Source organism: Achroia grisella, unplaced genomic scaffold, assembly GCF_030625045.1.
Source record: "Achroia grisella isolate CSIRO2021 unplaced genomic scaffold, CSIRO_AGI_Agris_v1 utg900, whole genome shotgun sequence".
NCBI classification, from domain to species: Eukaryota; Metazoa; Arthropoda; class Insecta; order Lepidoptera; family Pyralidae; genus Achroia; species Achroia grisella.
This window is the reverse complement of record NW_026713059.1, coordinates 4903470-4928352: the sequence shown is the minus strand read 5'-3', so window position 1 is coordinate 4928352 and position 24883 is coordinate 4903470. Positions and strand designations below refer to the sequence as shown.

Genomic DNA, 24883 nt, shown 5'->3' with positions numbered 1-24883 from the left:
CTCAACAATTTCAGCTGCCAAGTAGCTTGCTTTGTGAGACGTATTTCGGTTGAAGGATAATAAGATAGTGAAATTACAGGTTAAGAGGCACAACACCTTAGTCTTTAGGAATGGCAGTGCATGATAATGTGATGTCTGCAGCGCTATTCATGTATACATGCGAGAGTTACCAGTTGCCATCAGGAAGCCTTCAACTTGTTGCCTTTCCAATTACTTAAATATAAAACTTATCATTGTGCTTTACAATTTCAATACAATACAAACTTTCCCAAAAAAATTGTTGCGTTTAGAACAATCGTAATAGGAACAATTAATATTTCGTCCTTATAAAAAATAAATGTTACAAATATGTCAATCCTGATAAATTTCAAACTCACGACAAGTTCAAGAGTTCGTAAAATTATTCTACAGATGTACGCATGCGTCCGGTTTACGCGCCACCCCTAAAATCTTACGACCGCCTCCCTTCGAATATCTTTACCCGTAAAATGAACCCTGTGTTCTTAAACATAGAGATCTCACGTTTAGAAATTCATCATCGTACGAAAATTTGAAGTTTTCGTCATCTTCGGTTCTAAAGCCGTCATTATGTGCGTGTAGGAAGAATTAGATTTTCGTGACGTATTCTCTGAATTCTCACACTACGGCTGGTGCAGACTTTTTGAATAATACTTAAGCAAATAGGACTCAAATTGTTTTGAAATAAGGTTTGGAATTGGTTGAATATTGTCGAGTGTATGGAATAATTTTACAGACCAAAAGTAGACTGAGTATTCAGTTGGCGGTGAGCCTCGACACTGAGTGAACGAACCTTTGCGTCCGTGACCGCGTTTATCGTAACTTATTTCGTAACAATTCCCGCAGATAGAATTGTACCCGTACTATTTAATTTTTGCCAATATGTACTAAAATGCAACTTTTATTAACATTGTTTATTTAATAAAATTAATATTCGTAGTAACTTCGTTTTCGTTGATGTTATTAAAACTTGAAAAAAATATGAATAAATATTAAGTTAAGATAAAATTCAACTTATTCTAAAATAATTATCGAAGAGGGAGAGACGTGTGAGTACTTACTATTTATATTTTTATCGAAATAATATAAAATTATGGCAATGAGTTTTGGATAATTAAAATGATAAAATATGAATTTTCAATTCCAAAATACCAATAAAATGTCTACATTTCAAACCTAAGTTTGTATAAAAGTTATATAAGTGCTCATGCATAGTTTAAAACATTTTTAAAAACAAAGTGATATAAAATATATAAATAAAAATTAATGTCAGTATGTTGATGTGCTTTATACTTGTAATAAATATAATAAAAGTGAATGTAAATCGTAGTTAGTGTGCCGCCGTACCGGGGCTTTCAGTGCAGGCGGGCATAGCGACTCCCGTCCGGCGCGGCGCGGCGGTGGTGGCGCCCGGCGCTCGAGCGATCCTAGCATATTTGCCGTTTCGCCGACATTCCCCAGTTAATTAAAGCCCATTTGTACACTGTCTTACGAAATATAATTTATGAAATGAGAAAATGTTTCAACATTTGCAAAATATTTGACTGAAATAATTCAGCAAGTGATTTGTGTATACATTTGTTTCTTGCTTAATCGGTGCGAGCTGAATATAATTAACGAGTTTCACTCGTATTAGTCGGTATTAAGGATTAAATATCTAAAAGATTATGCTTTGCATGTCTACAAATTTTGTAAGCCTATCTTTATTATTAAACAACTGCCACCACTCCACCTCCATGTCGATTTCAAATAAGCCCGCCTCGATCTTAAGCTCCGCCTACCATTCGAGGTAAATATATTCTTATGTAAACATAGTCCTATATACTTCGCGATATACAAACCTTTTCCTTGTATAAACATCCTTATATAATACCTCCAATTCCGTGGCTACTATTTTGGGGTGTTATTACATATAACTTATATGTTAGGAATGGTAAGCATAATTTTTATAAAGGGTCTAAATCTATAACATTTTAATATTCACTGAATATTTAAAAAAAGAGATGATAGGAAATATTTTATTTAAATTCGTTTGTTCAGATATATGTGTAGTGTACCAGTCAACATTTATTTATTCTATTCCAGATCTTAGATTAAAATTGAAATCCAGTTTAAAAAGGATTTTTAATAGTTGTACTATATAAATGCCGTTACGAAAAATAAATATCCATCCCGTAATAAATGGACACAAAGGGCATTTATATTTGAAAACAGCGCTTATCTAATAGGACAATGTTAACAAACAAAATCAACAGAGCGAGCGTAACTTTCGTGAAGCTAAGAAGTCGAAACTGTGTATACAATGTCCTGGAAACAGTGAGCACTAACAAGCCGGCCATCCGAACTTGTTAAACGTACCGAGCGGACAACCAACGAATAATTCTAGCGGTTGGTCAGCTCCGAAACAGACAGTTTGGAAGTGTGGCTTGGTTTTAGACGGGAAAAGCTGAGACTGACTAACACTCTCGCCGTTATGTACGAAAACTTCTAATTCTACTGCCTAAGAGCGTTACAATAACGAAGATGGAGTCGCAGTCTTTAGGCCGTACCCGCCAAACTCCTACGGCAAGAAATCATATTGTCTATACCGATCACAAAGGACGAAAGTGAGTATTTATTTATATAATTTAATGTAACAAATATTATTATTTTATTATTATTATTTTATATTATTATTATTATTTTATTATCCGATAAAGTCTGTGACAAATTTATCCTTTAATTTTTCTTGTTTTCTAAATTGTAGTTTATATATTACATTAAGGATCTTCTATTTATAAATTTAGTGAAATGAAAGTTTTTTTATAATAACTATCTAGCCTTGTTCTCTCCCTGAGTATGCCGAAGAAAAATAGAGTGTCACAATCTGTCCTTATTCTCAACTGTCAACTGTTTCTTCATTCACTTTCTTACGTGCCAGTTCCGGACAGAGACAACAACCGATCTATCTATTTGGTAAAACCTAAAACATAATAAATATTTAAGTTAATTTAAAGTTACTGTTTTGACTTTTTCATAACAGTTGGAATGTGGAGAAATATATTGGACAGCTAAATTCAAAACCTTTAAACCAAACAAATGAGTCCTATTATTACTCTCAATTTAGTCTAACAAGCAACTTAGAGTCAAAGATTCGACGAAGCGAGAAACTCAATGGCCGTGAATTTTGTAATCTTCATTAATTTCCAACTGAACTTTGACTGTTTCTACTGACTTCTGTTTTTATTAATTTAACTCTACTTCTTCAAAATGATATGATTGTTTATATATAATTTCTATAATATTGCAAACACCTTGCAAGATTCGACTTTCATTACCACTTATATCTAATGACTTTATTGTAGTAGATTTAATTTAGCTCCAAATAAAAAAATTAAAGGATTATAAAAATATATTATAAATGTAATATGTAAGATTAACAATTGAGACAAAATAGAGAATTTTTCGTAGGTCTTTAATTCTTAATTTGTTATTAAACTAGGCCTCTGACAGGTCTTCAATACAGGGATAATAATCGTAATTTTGTCAAATATTGGTAATGTTAAAATTATAAAGGTATTATTACATCTTTGAGTCGTGGCAAAAGAAATTTTCATATAAATTGAGTGTAAGAAAGTTTGTAACCGTTGAACGAATGGCGACAGTGTAAACTTTGTAGAAGAATTTAAATTCCACCACTGCTATGACGTTTTATTGTTACTTCATTTGGTTTGTTCTTTACGTTATCTCATTCTCTTTTAAAACATTGCTTTCCACAAATTAAAAGCTTTTTAACATTAAATTTATATATTATGTGTTTTAAATGTAATAAGTACATTGGGTATGAATATGTAGATAGGAATAAAAAACTAATACCTAATTTACAGCCTACTTTGGTATGTCTATCCATATACGTAACTCTTATAATTCTCTAATTCATCATGATTGGCTTAAATTAAAAATGATATCTTAACGATACTGTACTATACCAGAATATATGTTTATATATATTTATATAATATACCATACAACATAAATTATAATACTAAATTAAAACCGGGCTGTCTAATTTATAACATTTATAAATTAGACAATCCGGTTTTAATTTAGTATACATATAACATTATTCATACCAAAGAACAAAGCTGTGAGAGTATTGATCTAGAATAAAAAGTGCCTAAAGTAAGTGGATGGTTGTAATAAAGTAATTTGAATAGAAATGGTCCACCGGTCCACATAAGCACCGCTAGCCGTCTAGCGGCCGAGGGGTTGGGGTGCACACAGAGAGGTACTGAATGTGTGTCGAGGAAGGACAGTGGAGTTACTTGTACAGTTTCCGTTAGTCACATTTTCACAACAAGGTATTCACATTTCGAGGACTGGAAAGTTGGCGTTATCGCGTTTAAAATAGAACGACAAACACATCTAACTTTGTGATGCAAAATGGACACGTAACAATGGAAAACATTTCGGCTTCTTATTTTATTGCGGTTGCGGACAAGAGACTAATTCATTTAAGAATTTTCATGGGGTTAACTTTATAATTGTTGTTTGAGGTTTGCAGACGGGAAAATACTTTTTTTAACGTGTAAGTTGTAAATTGTGTTTGGTATATTAACGTGAATTCAGTTGTCGGAGGCTGCCGAGTAATATGATTAAGTTGATTGATTCATTTTGCAGATGCAACTATTATTACGCAATTGTTCGTATATTTCGTTTACTGGGAACAGAATTTTACTTCCAATAACGTAATATATTTATATTAACGAAATAACATTTTAAGCAGTATTTATAGAAAACTGAGTATATTGTATTTCTATCTTATCAAGAACCGTCAGTAATTTATGATTAACCTGACAATGAAAAAGAACATAACATTGCTTTTTTAAGTTAATTAAATTATTTCACAATAAACTATGTTAATGATGAAAATTTATAAAGTTCCGTGATCCGGTGTTGATTAAAGGTTTATCTGTTTTGTTTGACAGCGACATATATCTATATAACCAGTAAAGGTGATCATCTTGAGTAATTATAGACATATTAAACTGTTCTTGCCCAACTTTTCATGCATTACTCCTTTTAAGGACTAATGACAGGCATCAGGCCTTTAATGTCGATTAGACTATAGTACCTATATATCTATATGTACATCTATACATATAAATAAAATTGGAGTGTCTGATTGTAATATTAAAACATTCGTTTTTTACTACATGCATACGAATATATACATACGGTACATACTCCAAAATAAACACTTTTTACAATTTTTGTCTGTCTGTCTATCGGTCTGTTTGTTCCGGCTAATCTCTGAAATGGCTGGACCGATTTTAACGAAAGTTAAATTCCATGCGGACGAAGTCGCAGGAACAGCTAGTAAATAAATAATTAAAACTAAATTTAATGAAACAAATAATGCTAATAAGATAATGACATGTTCATTACTTTAATTAACGGATTTCATGTATGAAATATTTTATTAGATGTCATAAAGAAAGTAGTAAAATAAAACGCTATTAGTATAATTGTTAGATACTAAACAGGCGGTTGGATTCCGATGCTTTAATTAAATTGGTCCATAGTACCTATGTATCTTTTATGTATTTCCTGAATTCACTAACATTAACGTTACGTTAATGACTACGTTAACTAAAGTTACATGAACTGAACACGTGAATGTAACAAAGACATGAAAGACAATTTCCGTGGTCGTTGATTACACGGTAACACATTTTGTGACGAAGTACCTAGATGTTTTATCACATTCCATATTCATGGAGAGTACGTCTCGACACGTGCCGAACAGTGCTTGGTACGAACATTATAAGTACGGGTAAGTGTACAAATTGATTTATTAAAGTTGAGCGAGTTGCCGAGTTGCGCCTGAGTATTCACAGACCTTTGCGTTACACAGATAAAGTGGAAATAAAAAAGAAACTTCACAAACAGAAATCCCCTTGTCGCAAGATTTACGAGCCGACGCACCTCCAGCGCAAATAAGTTATATGTAAATTTTATGTTCCGTTGAGAAACACAGCTCTAATGTAAGTGTAAACTTATAGCTGTAGCAACAACATTAAATCTATTGTTTTGTATATTTTTGTAAACACATTAAGTCTAATGCAATCAATTGACATTAAAATAGGTTAATGATCTAAAATACCGAACTACATTAGCGATCAATTTTGAACTAATACAATTGAATGAAAGTTTTACTAAAACTAATAATTTACTTTATGAAATCTGAATGAATAACATTCAAGTAAAAGTGAGTTTCCCGCGATAATTACGATCAGTCACGCGAATAATGTTTTAGGAAATGTGGATTTTAGTCACAAGGTTTCTGCTTTTTTAAAACAGGTACCTAACATTTTTCATCTGAATTATATATAGCGTATGAGTAGATATATAATGATCATAAAGAATGCATATAAATAATAAACAAGTTATCTATTAAATTATTAAATAATTTGTCTACTATTCAATCAGTCAATAAATCATCATAGATCATGCCAGTAGATCACGAGTCTACCTAAACACATTAATTTATATCTACATAAGTTTTGTTTGGACTGCTTTATGAATATTTATAGAAATACATTTTTGACTAGCTGTTCCCGCGACTTCGGCCGCGTGGAATTTAATTAATTTTTTCTAAAATAAAACATTTTTTCCTAAATAAAAGTAGCCTAAGTTACTCCTTATTACATCAGCTACCTGCCAAAAAAGACCCATCAAAATAGGTCCAGCCATTTCAGAGATTACTCGGAACCAACAGACCGACAGACAAAAATTGTAAAAAATGTTATTTTGGTGTATGTACCGTATTTATATTCAAATGCATGTAGTAAAAAAACGGTTCTTTTCGTATTACAAACAGACACTCCAATTTTATTTATATAAGTCTTGGACTGACATGCTTGTTTATTTCGTGAAAATTAAGATTTTAATAGTACTTATTAGAACTGATTCTATATTCCATGACTACGCAACAGTATATTATATTCCATAAATATGGTAACAAATAATCTTATTATATACTTATCACATCAGAGATTAGTGGACAACAACAGTATAATATGACGATTCTACATACTTGTAAGAGAACAATGCCAAAATAATAATGATGATTGATGGAACTGATCCGAGAGTACACGAACTTTTGTACTACAAATGTAAAAACAGTACAAAAACGTGTAATTTATTCTATTTTGTATAAATTGTATAAAAATATATACAAATTATTTATTTTGTAATAGAGGAAAAAATAGAAAAGATTAGGAAATTGCAGACAACGAAATCAGTAATCATGAAACAATCTATTATATTATATAAACGTGAAAAGGTGACGTAACATACAGACGGACACACTTTCGCATTTATAATATAAGAATGAATTGTATTCATTTCTCCCTGTTAAAATATAGAACTAGTTTAGCATAATACGACGCGAGATACACTTATATATAGAAAGTGAATTTGGATATTTTGATGTGATATTTATTCATTGGATTAACGTTCCGCAAATGCAAGCACAATTTAAACGCTATTTTCCGGAACAAATTTCTGTTTGTCAATTAAAATATTTTGAATCGTTGAAATCATTTCAGTGGCAGTTAATTTGATTATTCAGAAACTCTATAAAATATAGCAAATTATGTTGGTAGGTACCCATAACGTTCTGTACAGATTACAGATATTAAGTAATTATACGACATGTTTGTTTTACTTTATTGACCAATAAATTATTGTATAACAGGTAACAAGGCGAACTTCGCTATATGCACTCTTTACTAGTCAATCTTCAGGAAGCACAGAGATACTTGGTAGCTTAACATAACAATAGCACAACTAAACTAAAATTATATTAGAATAGAATATAGATTATTAATACAACATATACATGCACAATATACATGTAATATATACACATACTATTCATATGTGACAGTAAACTTAAAAGATGGGCATGGACATTTGTTAGAAGTACATTAATTGGAGAGAGATACTTTATTCAATTGTATTTACGATTTGACAATTTCGTTTCGAATAATATACATAATACTAGATTTAATTTATGTAATTTTCTTATCCTTTAATTACGAATTATTTTTTAAAATATCAAATTATTTATGTTAAATATATTATCTAAAATTTTATTTTTAATATTTAATAAGTATTACGATTTATTTGTAAATAACATAAAAAGTTCACTGAAAATAAAAGATCTATACAATGTAATAGGATTGAAACTTATTTCAAATTTGAAGCTGTATAATACAAGAAGTCACGACCATGGTAAATTATATTCTGTACATCCGACATGCGACACTGGAATAAAACTTGTTTAGATTTCTAAAAGTAAAATCTAATACTAGAAATTGATGAATTACAGAAATTGCATAATTTTTTTGCAGACTGTTATAGATTTGTTAACATAAGAATAAAGATGTGTTATAAACGTGTCGCCGTGTGATCTCTGTTTGTATTGCGCGTCACGTAGTTGCGGCCTCCACTTGTTTGTGCAGCCACAATACTAACATTCTGAACCACTGATTGTTTTCTCACAGCATTATTTTATTTTTTGTATTATTTGTACTTACAATTACCTGTTACAGTTTGAATTTTAATTATAATTACAATAATATTTTCTCCCTTGTCATAAAAGGTCTGGGTATTTTCTATGTATAATCTGTATATATTTACGAAAAAAAATCTACTACGTATTTGTATTAGTTGTCTACCCATAACAAAAGCTTTAGGTAGCCTAATTTGGGTCTAGATGGCACTGTGTAAATTGTCCTGAGATTATTTATTTATTATTAATATAAAATTTATAACTATACAAGTGATTAGTCCGTATCTATAAAATAAAAAAAAAAAATACTCGTAAAAATAGAAAACCTTAATAGCTAAATAATTCTCTAAGAGGTTTGATGTTTTTATTTACCGGTTAATTTTTTACCGAATTTAATGATATATATGAGTTACTAGCATGAATAGTAAATTATTACTGGTGGGTATTTCTGTACATTGTTTAATATAATCACAGGTACACTCTTTTATAGTATATGCATGTAATTGAGGTACTATGCATTTATATCTGACAGTTTTAATAAAAATAATGAAAGCCTAAACAATAATACAAGCATAGAAGTGGATGGCCACTTCTATGCTTGTATTATTTTAGAAATAGATTTATCATCTATAATCACAGATCAGATGTAAGTATTCCATTCGAAGCTCCAGAGAGCAAGCTTGGTATCGACTGAATTATTTACGCGTGTTACTCTTGCGACGGCGTTTTCCAAATGTACATAGAATGCGTGTCAGGAAACGTAATTTTTATTGCTTTCAACATCATTCGCTCTTTGAGAGGTCCAAAAAATATTACATGTTTATTGGAAGTTATTTGAACGAATAAAATATTTCTATGCATAAACTATATTTAATTCAAGTGGGTGATATTTATTTTTATAGTACTAATATTGTACATATTTATTATTTACTAAAAAAGTTTGTTTTATTTGGCACGATTTAATCTCAAATTATCAGATTTAATCTGTTGAATATTAACGTATTGGGCTTTAGAAGGTTATTTGGCTCAGTCAATATTTCGATGTCGAGTCGACTCGACTCTACACCGTAAACAAAACCACGAAATTAGGATGTCAATATTGCGATGACGGCCGGAGACACACAATGGTTAAATGGCCGTGAATATAGATAATCACAATAAAAAGGCATTACTAATAATAATTAAACATTGTATAATTATTGTGTATACTAATAAAATGTCATACTATAAAATAATTGTCCTGACCAACTAAATAACTAAACGCACAGTCAAAATAACCACAAAGTTTAAAAAGCTGTTTGGACATGGTATTATTTAATTAAGTAAGAATTGAATAACAACAGATGTTTAAAATACTCATGGATACGAATAATAAATGGAGCCGAGCATATAATATCGGAAACAGATAGTATTCTATAAAAACGCTTCTGTAAGCACAATTTTAGTAAAACATAATTTTAAATTAATTAATTTAATACGAAGCACGATAGGTATGAAGTAAGGAAAATATTAATAGTAATGTATTCAAAACACTTGCGATGAATAATAGTCGTACAGTAAGTATATAGAGTCATTAAGTTGTCATTTGGAAGTGTGTATGAGTTGGACGAAGTAGAACTTGGTCTGAAACTTACTTAAAGTGGTGCAGCAAAGTGTCTGTGGCAAACTCGGCTTTGCGAATTATTTCCCAACGATTCCACAATCTTTGAATGATCTGATGAAATTCACATGCTTCGTGCCAACACTCATAACAAAGTTATGTTACAAACATAGTACATCATAAATTCTGAAGAAAGAAAATAAATTACATACTGTTTGTAAACAACAATATAGTTACTGTTAATTTTGCATTGAATGTATTCCTAAAGAACTAACATTTTGGGTTATATTTATATTCCAGTTTATACAAAACTAGATACCCGTCCCAGCTTGGCACGGGTATACATGTATTATACTTACAAACCTTCCTCTTAAATCACTCTAATTATTACTACAACCTGAATTAAAATCTGTTGAGAAGTTTAAAAGATGTAAGCGCCACTGGAACCGACTTAATGTTATACTATGTAAAAATGTTAATTTCTGAGCCTATGCCTGTGGGGAACCTGTCCCTATAATAGTCCCAATTTTTTATAAAAAGCGTAATAATAATGAGAAAAAAAGTGACACAGATGTTGTTTAATACAAATATTTACATTCAGAACTTAAGATCGTACATAAAAATTGCTCTGGTAAACATTAAAATTAACCAACTAATAAATGAAATACAAAGTATCTATCTGTAGACTGAACAATTGAGTCTAAAGGGGTATTAAGACAACTATATATTTGGATTAACTGAAGAATCGATGTAGAAGATTGGCCTTTAGGTCTTCTAGGCTATTATAGTCAAACGCAATGTGCTACATACGCTACATTTATCAGTGAGAGTACCCGTTGAAATACTCCTTGCAAAACCCAATACTTATGTGTTTATATCGGTATTAGATTGTTGCAGAATGTACCAAGGCTGATCTCCACGCAGTCTCCCTGTAAAACATAGTAATTAATCGGTAGTTACTTTGCCAGGATGAGTTCACTGACCTAACTTTATTTTTACATTGTCATCCTGTACCGGTACGGTAGCATAGGTGGGTGCACTGTTTCATATATGTTGATAGTTTAACCATTCCCGTCATTGAATTAGGCATGTACTATTTGAGTTTGTGAGGGACTATACCATTTTTAATCTGTGTATAGTATATTTTGGTTACATGGATGAAATCGCAGAGTTTTTCCTGTGATTTCATCTAAGTAAACTATAAAATAATCCATAGTTTGTTTTTATGTTATGTTTTTAACCTAAATCATTCCACGCATATATAACTAAGCAGATTATTGTACAAAATTACTTTGTTTAAGATTTTTAATCCCTTGTTCTGAATTGACATAAGTTAATATTTGTAATAGATGAAATTGAAAGACCGCGGGCTTCACGTCGCGTCGTGTCGCCTCTCCCCTCTGAGACGTAAGCGTTGTTTTATGGTCGTCGTGCCGCCAACAAACTTCGGCAACTGCTTTATGATCCTAATTTATAAGTGAGCAGCGTCGGGAGTATTTACGACTCTTTCCGCGAGCCCTCCCGCGAGTGCGTTCAGCTCTTACAAGTATTCTAAAGTAGGGATGTCGTGTGGTTCGGTACCGACAGTATGGACTTGTTCGATTGGTACTTAATACTTCGATAACATATATATTAGTGAAACATAATAATAAGATAATAGACAATATTTGTAGTGTTTGTAAATTATATGTATACTAGCTGTGCTTGTGTGCCTGTGTTTCACTCGCGTGATATTTATGAGCTGTGTTATTCAGATGTATAAGCTATATTATTGTAAAGTTTCATTACAATCCATTCAGTTGTTTTTGCGTAAAAGTATTACAAACATCCATCCTACACAAACTTCTGCGTTTATATTATTAGTAAGATTGATTAATGCAGTGTTTAACCCAGCCCAACTACAATTGTATTATTAAAATGCGATTGTACTGTCTTTTCGTAAGCATAAAAATATCTGTCAGATCTTAAATTATCGTTTGTAAATAAATAGGCACACACCAAAAATGAAATACCTTTTTCTAACTGTTAAAAACTAGTTGATATTATGAATAACAATTATTTATTGAAGCCTTTTATGTATTATAGTGGCATCGTTTATTCTTAGCTATTAACTTGCGTCAGTGATGTGCAATCTCTGAGAATTGTTTAGGAGCATAAATTAATTTTCAATTTCCCTTTGACGTTTCGCTGAGCCGGCGGACACGTCTCTCAGGCAAGGTATTAACCAGAACATGACACTCTGTGCCTATTTCCTGTGCTCATATCGCTTTACTATGCCTGGTTGGTATCACTGTAAGCATGTCTATAGTCACATATAACTTTAACTAAAACAAGCTGATATCGAAATAGATATTTGCTCCGTATGTTAGGTATATAAATATAATTATCTAATAGTATAAAAAATATTATATTATATAATGTGACTGAATTAGTGTTACAAAGCTTAATCATCTATATAAGTTCGTAGGAGTACTTTTTTTTAATTCTGTAATTAATAATGTTGAATATTATAATAGAAATCAAAACAATTAAGATATGGTCTCCTGATTCAAAGCTACAGTAATATTGACAAAGCTGTATATATTATAATGTATAACATTTTGTTATTAATCTCCGTCTACACACCGGCTCAAATAAAACGAACACTAAATCTTAAGTGAAGCTTACCACAACACATTAGTGAAAACCGCATCCAAGTCGGTAAAGCCGTTTCTCAGATTAAAGCGAACAAAAACAAACAAATATCCCAACAATTATAATTTTTAATTCTGTTACTTTTATAAAGTTTTTCACTAATATTTTTTCTCATATATTTAATGACAAAAATCAGTAAAATTTTCGTTATATGTATAGATTTAAAGTGGGCATTGGTCTACATATGTATATTGCAGGAGGTTATATTATATTTTGTTACAAGTGTTCTTTATTTAAAATACATTTCACAAGTTTTGTATTCTAATGTCTCATATATAACGCTGTGACACAGACGGAAATATTGAATGTAGACAACTTCGAATGTAGCCTAAGTGCAGAATGTAACATGCAAAAGCCATTGAGTAACATTGAGTGAATGGATGTTACCTCCGAACGCCGCCGGTCGTCGGGCGGCCATTGTGCGAACATGAATATGACATTGCTTCAATCAATCTACAGCTATGCATTGCGCACTTGCATTCCAAGAGACATTTCCATAATTATTCCTCACTTATATTTGTTAACATTATTAGATGTTACATTTACACTCACACACTTCTTCTTTGGCTGAGGCCGAAATCATATAGTGCCGCGTAAGTAATTTACAAAGTAATTGTAATAAACGGAATAAAAACGTCGTAACTACTATATATTTTTACATCAGGTAAATGAACATATATACATGTTCATTTACCTGATGTAAAAATATATATATTATATTATAGTGTGTTTAGAGATAGGGTTCAGTGGTGCATTGGTTCAAATATCCGTCGCTCGGTGCGATGGCTCACCGACACGAAAGAGGAAGGAGATTTCAATGCACTTGATTTATGAGCCACATAATGGAGCATTGCGTTGTATTTGCTGCATGCAACTCCATGCAAACCATCGACCCTCTGGAGCATCATTTCGTTTATGTTAACTTTCATGAATAAAATATTATTATAATCTATGAACAGTTAGGCTCTATATAATATATTTACATCCAATTTTCTTGTAACGACAAGACGGTTGAACACTATCTATAGTGTTGTTTATATTTTAAATAAGGTATATAGATTTTTTTATGGGTTGCTTTTGCTACATACTTGTAGAGTACAATGAATTAGTTAACTCCTTAGTTAACTAATTCATCTAATCAAGGATAACTAAGTGGTTATCAGTGATTTCGGGATCATGCAGAAGGAGTTACTTTTAATTTTTGCGCTATGTTGCAAACATGATAGTGTATTTGGGCTTTTATACTCACTTCTCGCGATAACGAGTATTTGTAAAAAGGGCTTCAGACAGGTTATGCAGGTTGCTTTCTTCTTAAGCTATTAAAATATGAATAAATTTAAGCAAAGTATTTGTACAGAGCTTTGTTTATTTTTATAATATTTTTTGTTAACATGGTTTTGTTGATAGCTTTGTCTTTCTGATATACTTTATTCTCGATACATTAATACTGTTATATCTTCTACAAAGGGTTCGATTGTTGGCATTGTTGACTGCACCAACCTCAGCGTTCTATATACTATCACAGTATTCATTCATAATTTTATTTTTATCACAGCCCATCCTATTATATTATATAGCGAAAAAGACAGTTTAAGACTCGATGTACCTAAATAGCGTATATATATATTAGCGTATATATAAATAGCGTATTATATATTAAGTTATTGATGATGAGATGATGTTATTATATAATGTAATATTGGGGAATGACTTGTATGGTTTTCTACTATGTTCAGTTCCGTGGATTATTCCAAAATCGATATTAGATAAGATAGAGATTTTAGAAAAAAATATGAGATAGTTTTGATACCACAGTAATTTATTATTTTAATTTTTAGTTACAAACATTACGTTACTATATTACGTATAGTGTATATACTTTGTATTCAGGTTTAATTAGAAATAGGCATGTTTTAAACATCAATTTTGGTACCTTATGTTTCTCGTTTCACATCGCCTTAGCGATACGTCATTGGCAAATTGAAAACTTAATTTATGGCACTCCCATTGTGTAGGCTTACACAGCTTACCTTGAAGTGGCATCTCAAATACTGCAGATTTTCTTATATTACTCCCCTACATTCGAACATTTATTCTTGAGGCTTGAAGAATTTGGCAACGTGTCTAAAATTTTAAAGCGAATGTTTCTTGAGGTTACAATATATTAGACATTGACATATTTTTATTAGAAAAAACGTAAACATAGTAAGCATAGTGTAATAAATATTGAATATTTTTATATATAAATAAAACGGAGATACGGAATCGATAAAAAATTGGCTATTTTCTTTATAGTCGCGAGTTATGTATGACTAAAACTTTTTGTGTAATGTGTATAAGATATTGTAATCTGTATATATATATACGTCGATTTAAACCTATGTAGTGTTTATTCTAAAAAAATATTTAAATATATATAAAAATTGTAAGTTTAGATTTCTTTGAGATCTAAACTTATTTTTTTTATAGAAATTTAATGCGATTGTGTGAAATCTAGGAATCATGTAGCGGAGTGCGTAGGTGCGGCATTCGAAACGCAAAGTGCTACGTTATTCAAGTTAATAGCCATTAGTTTGGTTCGTTAGTGGAATATTGCTAACGAATGTGCGACGGCCGCGCATTCCGCACTCGCTGCCTGATGAAATGCTCAATTAGCGCATACTCTCAACAAATGATATTAAGTATATTTAATTAATATATTTTGTGTTAAAATGAATGCGGAAAACCATTTAAATGCTTGAACTCTATAAGCATTTAAATCGTATCCTAACTGATGTTTATCATCATTACATAGTATAAAACAAAGTCGCTGTCGCTGTCTGTCCCTATATATGCTTAAATGTTTAAAACAGCGCAACGGATTTGAAGTTGTTTTTTTTAAATAGATAGAGTGATTCAAGAGGTAGAGATGTAACCTATATGTATAATACATGTACACCCGTGCGAATTCGAGGCCGGCAGCTAGTAATATTAACATACAAAAGATGCACTTTGTATAAACTGACCTGGGGGGTAGTTTTATCTCACTCATTTCAACTTTCAAATTATAATTGATTATGACTTTGAATAAAAAGTGATAAAAATTTAATTTGTTAAGTTATTATATTAGGTTTAGAATTAAATTTTGTTGTTGATTTTACTTGCATATTTGCTTAACTCACACTCGTCATTAAATAAATAAAAACTGATCTTTATAAGAAGAATCTGGTAACAGAGGAAGCTCAGAGGCCGAGGTGCCATGATGGGGATGATTAATAAGGCTCATTTGCGGTACGCGAGCTCCTGGCTACGCCACTACATCGCTACGGGCTACGGACCCCGCCTACGGGCTACAACTGCTACGTGCCCGTCTACGTTCATCGTTTACGCTTCCGCGCCGAGAATTTATTGGATTCCACCCCATTTATACCTTTTATCAGTGTTACGCATTTAACATAGCCATATTTGACGGTCTTCGTGTTAGGCTTTTTTTATACGTCCCATATTCGATTTTTTGATTATATGCATCACATATTTTTCCGTAGCCACCAATTTTAATTCAGCTCCGCTCCTATATAAATGTGTTCCTTGATAAATCCAACACTAAAATAATTTTCAAAATCGGATCAGAAGTAGCAATGATTATTCCGGACTCAGTATCTTTGCCTCTGTATAATATTAGTATGTGAGTATAGTTGAAATAAAATTGTATATTTCATCAAAGCAATGTAACCTAACCTATTGATTGATATCGATTAGATTCGAAAAAAGTAGGTAAGTCGGGCGTGGGAGTATTATTGGTGTAATTGGTTTCTAATGCCTCGTAAACCCCCCAAACGTGTTAGGAGACTGGACCGAGAGATAAAGTTCAGAAACGCTTCCACACAGATTTCGTTAAAATTTCATGTTTCTTTTTATGTAGTTGCGTACATATTACCAAACGTTATTAAGATAGAGCCAATATTTAAAATCATCTAATATAGATTATTAATTTGATTCTAAAACAGTTTTTTAAATAATTGTATATCATTTTATTTATTCTTCATGTAGAGTGGGATTATTTATCGAATCAAATCTTAATTGTAATTAATATTATGCGAAATCGATTTCAAGATTGATGTGGAATCAATATAACAGACAATTAATTGATTACAGAAATAGTTTACGTAATGTAAAATAGATGAAAAATAGCGAAACTCTCACAGTAGTGCAATAAATCTCTTGTTAGAAGTAATTTGAAAGTTGAAGTAATAACAGCTAGAAGTAGGACTCAATATGTTTTCAATGAGCTAAAATTAAACATTTTCATGATAAACGTTTTTCTAAAATAATATACAAATATAAATTTATCGTACAACATGCATCACTGCAAGTAACTTGTTTGTCCCATAAACACGAGTTAGTATAGAAAGAGGGTACGTACAATTTTCCCCCTTATTGTATCAAGATTAGAGTAAATCCCGCTTGCGACATCCGCCTCGACGATTCGTTATGTTTGCATTAAAACAACGTACCAGATATTTGAAAAAATAAATCTAACAGACACTGTTAGCATTCAGAAGTGAATTCTATACAAAAGAAAGAAAGGCGACAAAATCAATATAGAAATAGTTTTTGTTTTGTTAGCTTCAGTGAAGTGATGATTTTGGAATTTTTGTGTTAAACAGTTTTAAATAGATAAACCTTATTATCTATGAATTAGTGTTCTGTTTTTAGATAGACAGACAACAATCATAAAAAAATATATAAATCGATCAAGCCGTTATTGAATTAGAACTAACGAACAGTGATTGGTTTTTGTGAATTCTTATATTTATTTTTCACATATTTAATTTATCTAGCTTTAACTTTTTTAAATTATAGTAAAAAGTGTTGTTGTTATTAAAACAAAAACCAATTTGTTTTTTAAAATAAGGAGAATATTATATTTCACAATTAGGTACTTGTATACACATTTAAATAAGTCATTGTATATATATAAATAAATTATTTATTAGACCAACGAGAAAATTACTCAACATCGTAATCGTTATCTTTGTTAAGAAGGAATATCTAAGAATCAATTATTATTAATACAACTGTAGTAGGTTCATAACAAGGACAAAATTTGTACTAGGTTAATAAAGTTACGTGAAATGCAAGCGTTATAAACATATCCCTGACATCGTATCTGGTCGCCCGTTAGCAGTAGGGGTAACGGGCGACCAGACTTGTGCCGCGTCCTTACAAGAATTTTTCAGTGTGCCTGTCGAGCTCGAATCCTTGTAAATTTATGGCTCCCGTCTGCTGACGCTGCCCAGTTTTACGAATACCAGATAGATAACTTTAAAACACGGCCAAAAGTGTCCATAATGTTTAGAAATTGAAAATTATATTTCACAGAAGAAAAACAATAGTGAAATAAACTAAAAATAAGAGAATAAATCTTGTTACAAGTCGTTAAACTTCGTGCAGAATTTACACTATTGTTGCAATTGTATTATAAAAATAATAATTTACAAAAATATGTAGATATCACACTTATGTTACATATTATGTTTTCTTTAAGACCACAAAGTATTCCGTATATTATGCCATATCATCATCTAATTTTCATAAATAACCTATTTTGTAACTTATGATTAGGATAGAGAAATTATAGTTTTAGGTACTGTTTTTAATAACCTTAAAAGAAAAATTTGGATTTCATATTTATTATTATTATTACTACTTACATAATAGTATATTTTAATAAAGTAATGTGAATTAGATCGATGCAAATCTACCAAAATGCATTTCATGGGTACTAGATGCGAAAATATAAGCGAGATAATATTTTAATGTGAACAATACACAAGGGAGGACGCGGTGTCTAGTGGCCAAGCTTGGAACCGACAACAGAAAATTGGAAATGTCAACAGTAGTCAGAACTATATTGAGCCTACTTTTTTATATATTAAAGAATACATATTTTGCTTATAATTAGGATAGCTACAAACTTATAGTAGTGAAAAAAAAAATTATTATACACACCCTTTCTAGTTAGAGGCCTTATATGTGTATAAGAAAAGTATTTAAACGTAACAATAGAATGGATAGCCCTTTCCATTGTTATGTTTAAATACTTTTCTGTATTATGTGTAATACAAGTCACTTTAAATACTCAATGTTTTTAAACTGTTATATTATTACAATATTTTCTTGGTTCCTTTATCGCTCATTTTCTTTTAATATAATCATAGTAGTAGTCAGCGCCAAATACTAATTATTGTCGAGTTTCTAGTTGAAATTCTGTTCAGTAAATAAACTGTATATTTTAGAAATATTATAGTTACATTAATATATATTTGGACGTAAATATCTACATGTATTATGTAGAAAAATCTTAATCTTATTAGAAACAAAAAGGCATAAATATGTGTTTGTATTGTGTTGAAATGGTATTGAACCGGAGACCATCGGAAGTAGCAGTGGGGCAGTGTAGTAAACTTCTACACCACAAATATACTGCTCGACTACTATTCACTACATTGAAATTTACATTTTTACAGGCGGTTATTGAAATCGGAAAGAATAATAAAAGTTCAGTAAACAATGTATTGGCGTTGTTTCAAAGAAATATTTGTTGCAGGATACCTTATGCGGACAAGATCACCCCGGAGCCAATCCTCAACAACAATGCGGGCCGGGACACAAAGGCCGACTCGATCAGGAACAGTTATAATAGCCAATTCAAAGTTGGCATCTACGGTTGGCGGAAGAAATGTCTTTACATTCTTGTCATGGCACTTATGTTTATGATGATTATTAATCTCGCGCTCACGTTGTGGGTTCTTAAAGTTTTGGATTTTAATTCGGTGAGTATTATGGTGCATTAAATATTACTAAATTACATAAACTATAATGAAGACTACGATTACGATGTACAGTGCAATTATATAATTAACTATTGTTGTTCAGTATTATTTTTTCTGTCATCGAATAATTTCCTAAAATACTGCATATGACTGTAAATTTGAATATATTATAATAACAAGAAAAAAGGGAAGTAAATAATTTTAGATATGATAAAGAACGGGAGAATAAAAAGACTTGAAATCAGAAAGTATTATGTGCAGTTTCATATCGATATGTGGTGATTACGTCTTTTTATTGAGTTTATTTGATCATCATTCATTACCATTTCAAGTCATAAAACTTGCAAATGAGAAATATCTTAAAGCCTCTTTTGTAAATCTTATTTAAGTGGATTTCATTCATTGTTTTTATGTAATAAATAAAATAATATAAAGTTTTATTTCTTTAGGAGGGTATGGGCCAGCTACGTATCGTGCCTGGAGGGCTGCAACTATTGGGACAGGCGTTGGTACTGGATTCATTGTTTACTTCAAGCATTAAGTCGCGCCGTGGACAGCCAATCTCTATAGAGTCATCACGTAACTTTACCGTCTCTACACGAGATCCCCATGGACTATTGCAGAGTAGATTGTTTTTAAGTAAGTTAAGAATCATATGATACTAACGTGACCTTACTGAAAGGAGTTGCTAAAATCCGTAATTTCACAAGTGGCTTTATTTTCCTATCCAAAAAAATAACTAATAATCAGTTTTATTATAAATGTTGTAACTAATGAGATCCATTGATGGAATAAAGTTTATTAAATATCGTCAACATTTGCAAGTCATTTGCAAATATGTAAATGCATTTACATATTTACATGTTGACCAGATATAACAATTTAATATTAGAGAGGTACAAATATATGTCTTTAAATACTCATAAAACATATTAGCACCGTAGCAGCTGTAGCGATTTTAACGAATAAAATTGTTTGAAAATTCATTGTAGGACTACGGAAAGATAAAGTAAAAAGATCACATATTATGTTCGTTATTTGATTTTAGATATTTAGTGGTTCAAGTTTTTGCATTATTGTCACGTCCAATTGTTTGTGCAATTCTATTTGTCAAATATTACAATTATTTATAGCTTTTAGTATGTTCGAAATAGTATAAGAGCAAATTGACTGTACCGACATGTGGAATACGTTATTATTATGTTCGCTTTTTACTCGTTTTTATTAATATAAATCTAATTTGTCATTAAATAGGTACTTCTTGATATGTCTCAAAAACAGTAGGTTCTCATTTTCGGTATATTTTTATTCCAATTATATTAATAATATTCTAATTCTAGACGTATTTTCGTATGCGTCATGATTTCATTTCACAACTGTTATATCAACAAATGTCTAGGTCACGATCGCCTGGAAGTAAACGTAGCTAGATTGGAGGTACGTGATTCGAGGGGAGCGTTACTATTAGGAGCGAGCCAGGACTCGGTCACTGTGGGTGCTGATACCTTGAACGTTGTTAGCCCTGCAGGCGTAACGCTGCACACAGCTGCGCAGACGCCTCTGGTTAGAGCGCCGCCTTCTAAACAATTAGTGTAAGTTAATCGTAACTGTTAATACTAAAAAGAAATATGCACCAATTCATCTCTTGCAATAATGAAAACTGTATGACCATGTATTCATATTTGAAATACTCATAGGAATCAACAAAATGCATAGTTTTTTTAAATCAGCATTTTGTAACCTTTTTTCGTTGTAGATCTCTCTGAAATCTAATAATTTTCTCTATGACTACTTCAATAAATATTAAATATGAAGACTTTACTTTTTACGAACTTCACAAATTTTGATGGTGATTATTTTTTACTGGTTATGCGTTGATAATCAAGGGATGAATTGTGGTCCTCCATACAGTTACGCGTGGACTACCGATTAAGGAATATTGTTTTCAATTATCAATTAACTGCTTAAGACGAATTTTTAAATTGCCCCATAAATGTGAAATAAAAGAATATAAATTTAAATAGTTCATGTCAGTTGTTTTGGAAATAATAAGAATGTAAAAAAAATTTAAAGTTACTTAAAGTTTAATAAATGTTGTTCTATATTATTTGACGACCTCGGTGGTCTAGCGGTCACACTACACCGCCTTACGTCCGATGGTCGCGGGTTCGATTCCTCGCACGGCACAAACATTTGTATTCATGAGTATGATTGTTTGTATTGGTCTGGGTGTTTTCTATGTATATTATGTATGTATTTACGAAAAAAAAATCTAGTATATGTATCAGTTATCTAGTACCCATAACACAAGCTTTAGCTAGCTTAACTTGGGTCTAGATGGCGCTGTGTGAATTGTCCTGAGATTATTATTATTACTATATTGCTATGTATTATTTTAGCTTGGAATCGCCCACACGATCGTTGGAAATGCACGCAGCACAGAACATAGCTCTGGAGTCTCGCGCTGGGGACATTAGTGCTAGCTGCCTTACCACGTTTCACCTAAAGTCTATAGCAGGATCAGTAAGTATACTTTTATTCTATGTGCCATTATTGAGACTTGTCAATATATTATGATTGGTACTGATTTATCTGAAATTTAAATTGTAATAAAAACAAGAGTACCAATTTATGGTCCAATAATACCAATATAATATAATATCTAATTATTATTAATCTTTTCAACATGGTAGTTCCCAAACTGTGTCAGACTTTTATAATTGGAGCTAAAAAGCTTGGATGGTAAACATGTTTTAGGCGTATAAGTTCAATATTTTATACTGTACACAATATATTAATTCAAACAAGAATTAGTGATTTTAAAAAGACTACTGTAACTACTAAATACAGTAGTATAATGTTATAGCTGTATAAGACAATTTATGGGATTGATAAACAGTCCATGTATGTGTAAATGTGTGTCAGGATGTATACGTGTGTTATTTGCAGGAAAAAATCGGTTTATGAGCCATAATGTTATTAGCTAACATTACAGATACACTTGGACGCTCCGAGCATATATATGCCGAAACTGAAGTCAGCACTACCATTGCCACCTTCAGCGCCACACTCCCACGATTCACATCATCAGAACATTTACCAGTTATGTGCGTGCGCTAACGGCAAGCTGTTCCTAGCGCCGCCGCATGGCGCTTGCGGTGCTAGGGAGGAAAGTCTTATTTGTCGATGATGTTTTTATACTGTGATCTATGGGCTTAATCAACTTAGTCAATTTTTATGTTATTATATAAATATAAATATCTAGTCATAATGTATAAAATGTGTTCTAAATTGTCTATGTATATTTATATTATATAGATGTTATAGGAAACCAAGTTTATTTCTGATTGTTACAATTTTCGTTAGATAGTTTCTAATAATAATATGTCAAATTAGTAAAAATGTATATAATTATATATTTCAGATATCTTATTTTACATTCTATTATCGTGCTGTTAATATATCTATTTGTAAGTATCAAGATTTTATTACAACTATTTTTCTGACTCGATACTTTCTACAATATTAATGTCGTCCCGTATTATAGTGATATGAAATGGAGCAAATTTATATTTTACCTCTTTGTAATATAATACTAAAGAGATGCACTAGATTCATTACTATATTTATTTTACTTAATGCTTAATGTTTATTAGCTAGTGTTTACAACTTTACAGTGATGCTCGTATTTCTATAAATCAGATTTAAATAATGTTTAATCATTTTAATATTCAGTATTTTAATGTATCCAGGTTATGCAAATACAACGATTTTGAAAAACGTATCAAATTAAATTTAATAATTATAATAAATTCTAGTGCCTTTTGGATCAGCGTTAGAATAATCTAATTATCTACATTTTCTGTTATTATTTAAATATTATGCAAAGAAAATTGAAATAATAAATAAATAATTCCGTTTCGGTTAGCGCTATAAATCCGGCAAAAAATTTAATTACTTTACTTAAAGGAACGGAATTTGAATATAAATAAGCTAATTATTCAACTATTCATTTCGACTTTTATATTTATTTGTATATTATTACAGAATTTATGGACTCTGAACATAATTGTTTCATAGAAAGATTAATAATTATGTAATTTAAACTTATTTGAAGATTGGCTCTACAGTTTTATGAATGTAATTTGTTTTAGTGTTCGATGAAGAGGTTCTTTTAATCGAAAAATATTCCTATGTGGAGCAATCTTTTTCCATTAAAAACATTAATACATTGAGATCGAGTTTATATTTTAAGTAACAAAAGTTTATACGTTACAACTATTGAAATTTTCAAATATCGTGGCCTTTTTTGTTTGTCATGAATTGATATTCTAATGGGGTATTGTTATCACTTCTTATCAAGTAAGTGATAACAATAAGAGAGTAATGGTAATAAACATGAACACAAATATTATAGAATACACAACTACTCCCGTGAAACTTCTCATTCTCTTTTCCTACCACAGCATCTCATTAATTCTTTGAACCAGTTGTTGCTTAGCAAAAAGATGGGACGGGGTACCTATGCAGGCGTCTGTTTCTGGTATGAAAAATTGGGGTGGTTGTAATATTTTGTTCACAGTTATGTTCGAAGCCGGTTAATGAACTTTTCATAGATTAAAGCACGTTCCAAAAAGGATGTCATATAGCTGGACTAAATTCAGATTTATTGTTTTAAAAAATAGGAACAAAATTTCATAAATGGCCAAAGGTAGTTTCAATTTTTACATTTACGGGTGCAATATGCATCTATATTGCAGGCGTAAATGTAAAAATTGAAATGTAATGTAAATTAAAAAAAGACAGTAATTTGATTGATTTATTTATTTAAACAATTTGTTTTGGGGTATAAGTAATCTGTAGAAATTTACTTAGTAATCTATGGTGGATATAAGGATGGATAAAAAGGATATAGATCATTTTAATTTTATATTAATATAATTTTCTTTTAAATATAAATTATTTTTGCACAAATATACATTTAGTGCAAAAGAATTTGACGTATTTGCAATTTTATATTAAATGTTATTTAAAAAAATACTTCTAATAAATTAATAATTATATATATTATGTTACATTGTACGTGTTCATGTAACTTTGTAGTACATATCGTATTTTAAATTTACATATATGCGTAACAAAATATTACATGTTAATCTTTTATATTTTAAACAGAGGATGATATAGTGTGCCTAT

General features: G+C 30.8%; 1 protein-coding gene across 1 annotated transcript; it reads left to right on the top strand.

Moving 5' to 3' along the window:
- The first annotated feature begins 982 nt into the window (after nucleotides 1–982).
- Nucleotides 983–22892, top strand: LOC131853373 (zeta-sarcoglycan-like). Its single transcript, XM_059204241.1, has 7 exons — nucleotides 983–1067; nucleotides 2104–2624; nucleotides 19462–19687; nucleotides 20137–20326; nucleotides 21087–21279; nucleotides 22087–22210; nucleotides 22683–22892. The coding sequence occupies exons 2-7, from the start codon at nucleotides 2542–2544 to the stop codon at nucleotides 22875–22877; spliced, it is 1011 nt and encodes a 336-aa protein (XP_059060224.1). The 5' UTR covers nucleotides 983–1067; nucleotides 2104–2541; the 3' UTR covers nucleotides 22878–22892.
- Nucleotides 22893–24883: the final 1991 nt, after the last annotated feature.

Coding starts and splice junctions, on each gene's coding strand:
- LOC131853373 (XM_059204241.1), top strand. CDS start 2,542: ATGGAGTCGCAGTCTTTAGGCCGTACCCGCCAAACTCCTACGGCAAGA. Junction 20,327..21,086: donor GCAGAGTAGATTGTTTTTAA/GTAAGTTAAGAA, acceptor ACAAATGTCTAG/GTCACGATCGCCTGGAAGTA. Junction 21,280..22,086: donor CCGCCTTCTAAACAATTAGT/GTAAGTTAATCG, acceptor GTATTATTTTAG/CTTGGAATCGCCCACACGAT.